General features: G+C 52.2%; 1 protein-coding gene across 1 annotated transcript in view; it reads left to right on the top strand.

The window, feature by feature from the left end:
* Positions 1–155: 155 nt before the first annotated feature.
* LOC113980999 (dehydrogenase/reductase SDR family member 4-like) overlaps positions 156–1,544 on the top strand; it is a gene marked incomplete at its 3' end in the record, with an annotated part of 2,770 nt that continues 1,381 nt past the window's right edge. The window contains exon 1 of the mRNA XM_027708232.1: positions 156–314. Coding sequence (XP_027564033.1) covers positions 181–314 — 134 coding nt within the window. The remainder of the gene's footprint in view (positions 315–1,544) is intronic.

Here is a 1,544-nt window from a genome sequence, read left to right as displayed (position 1 = left end):
CCTCCCAGTCCCTCCCAGTCCCCTCCCAGTCCCTCCCAGTCCCCTCCAATCCCCTCCCAGGCCCTCCCAGTCCCCTCCCAATCCCCTCCCAGTCCCTCCCAATCCCCTCCCAGTCCCTCCCAGTCCCTCCCAGTCCCTCCCAGTTCCCGGTTCAGAGTCCGGGGGGTGTTTTTTTGGGGGATGTTTCGCGGGGGGGGCCCCAAGGGGGTCCCCGGGCGGCTCCTTTCGGCCCTGGGGGGACCCGGGGGGGGTTCGGGGACCCCCGCGAGGCCCCTGGAGGGGAAAGTGGCCGTCGTGACCGCGGGCACCGACGGGTGAGTCACGGACCCCGAAAACACCCCGAATTAACCCAAAAACACCCCCAAATTACCCCAAAACCACCCCCGAAATCGCCCCGAAATCACCCCGAAAATACCTCAAAAAACACCCCCCGAAATTATCCCAAAATCACCCCGAAGTTACCCCAAAAACACCCCAAAAACATCCCGAAAATCGACCCGAAATTACCCTGAAAACACCCAAAAACCGGCCTGAAATCACCCCGAAATTACCCCCAAAACACCCCTGAAATCACCCTAAAATTACCCCGAAATTACCCCCAAAACACCCTAAAAACAACCCCGAAATTACCCCAAAATCATCCCCAAATCACCCTGAAAATCGCCCTAAAATTACCCCAAAACCATCCTGAAATTACCCCAAAAATCACCCTGAAATTACCCCGAAACTACCTCAACAACACCCCCAAATCACCCCGAAATTACCCCAAAATCACCTAAAAATCACCCTAAAGTTACCCCCCCAAAACACCCCCAAATCACCCCAAAATCACCCCCCGGAAACACCCCGAAATTACCCCAAAAACACCCTGAAATTACCCCAAAGACACCCTGAAATCAGCCCCGAAATCACCCTGAAATTACCCCCCAAAACACCCCCAAAATTACCCCCAAACTACCCCAAAAATTGCCCTGAAATTACCCCCAAATCACTCCAAAATTGCCCCGAAATTACCCCAAAAACACCCCAAAAATTGCCCCCAAATTACCCCAAAAATCACCCCCAAATCACCCCAAAACCACCCCCAAAATTACCCCAAAACTACTCCCAAAATCACCCCAAAATTATCCCCAGAAGACCTCAAAATTACCCCAAAACCACCCTGAAATAACCCCCAAAATCTCACCTGGGAGCCCCCAAAATCCACCTGAAAACCACCAAAATGGACCCAAAATCCCTCAAAATCCACCCAAAATCATCCAAAATGGACCCAAATCCCACCTGGGACCCCCCAAACCCCACCTGGAACCCCCCAAAATCCTCCCAAACCTCCCCAAAGTTGACCCAAAACCCCCGAAAAATGGACCCAAAATCACCCCAAAATGGACCCAAAATCACCCCAAAATGGACCCAAAATCACCCCAAAATGGACCCAAAACTGCTCCAAAATGGACCCAAAATCCCCCCAAATCAGCCAAAATCCACAAAAAATCCCCTAAAAATGGACCCAAAACCCCCCAAAAATGGACCCAAAACCCCCCAAA

Source organism: Neopelma chrysocephalum, unplaced genomic scaffold (assembly GCF_003984885.1).
Source record: "Neopelma chrysocephalum unplaced genomic scaffold, ASM398488v2 Primary Assembly neopelma1_95804, whole genome shotgun sequence".
NCBI classification, from domain to species: Eukaryota; Metazoa; Chordata; class Aves; order Passeriformes; family Pipridae; genus Neopelma; species Neopelma chrysocephalum.
This window is presented reverse-complemented; position numbering and strand designations above follow the sequence as displayed.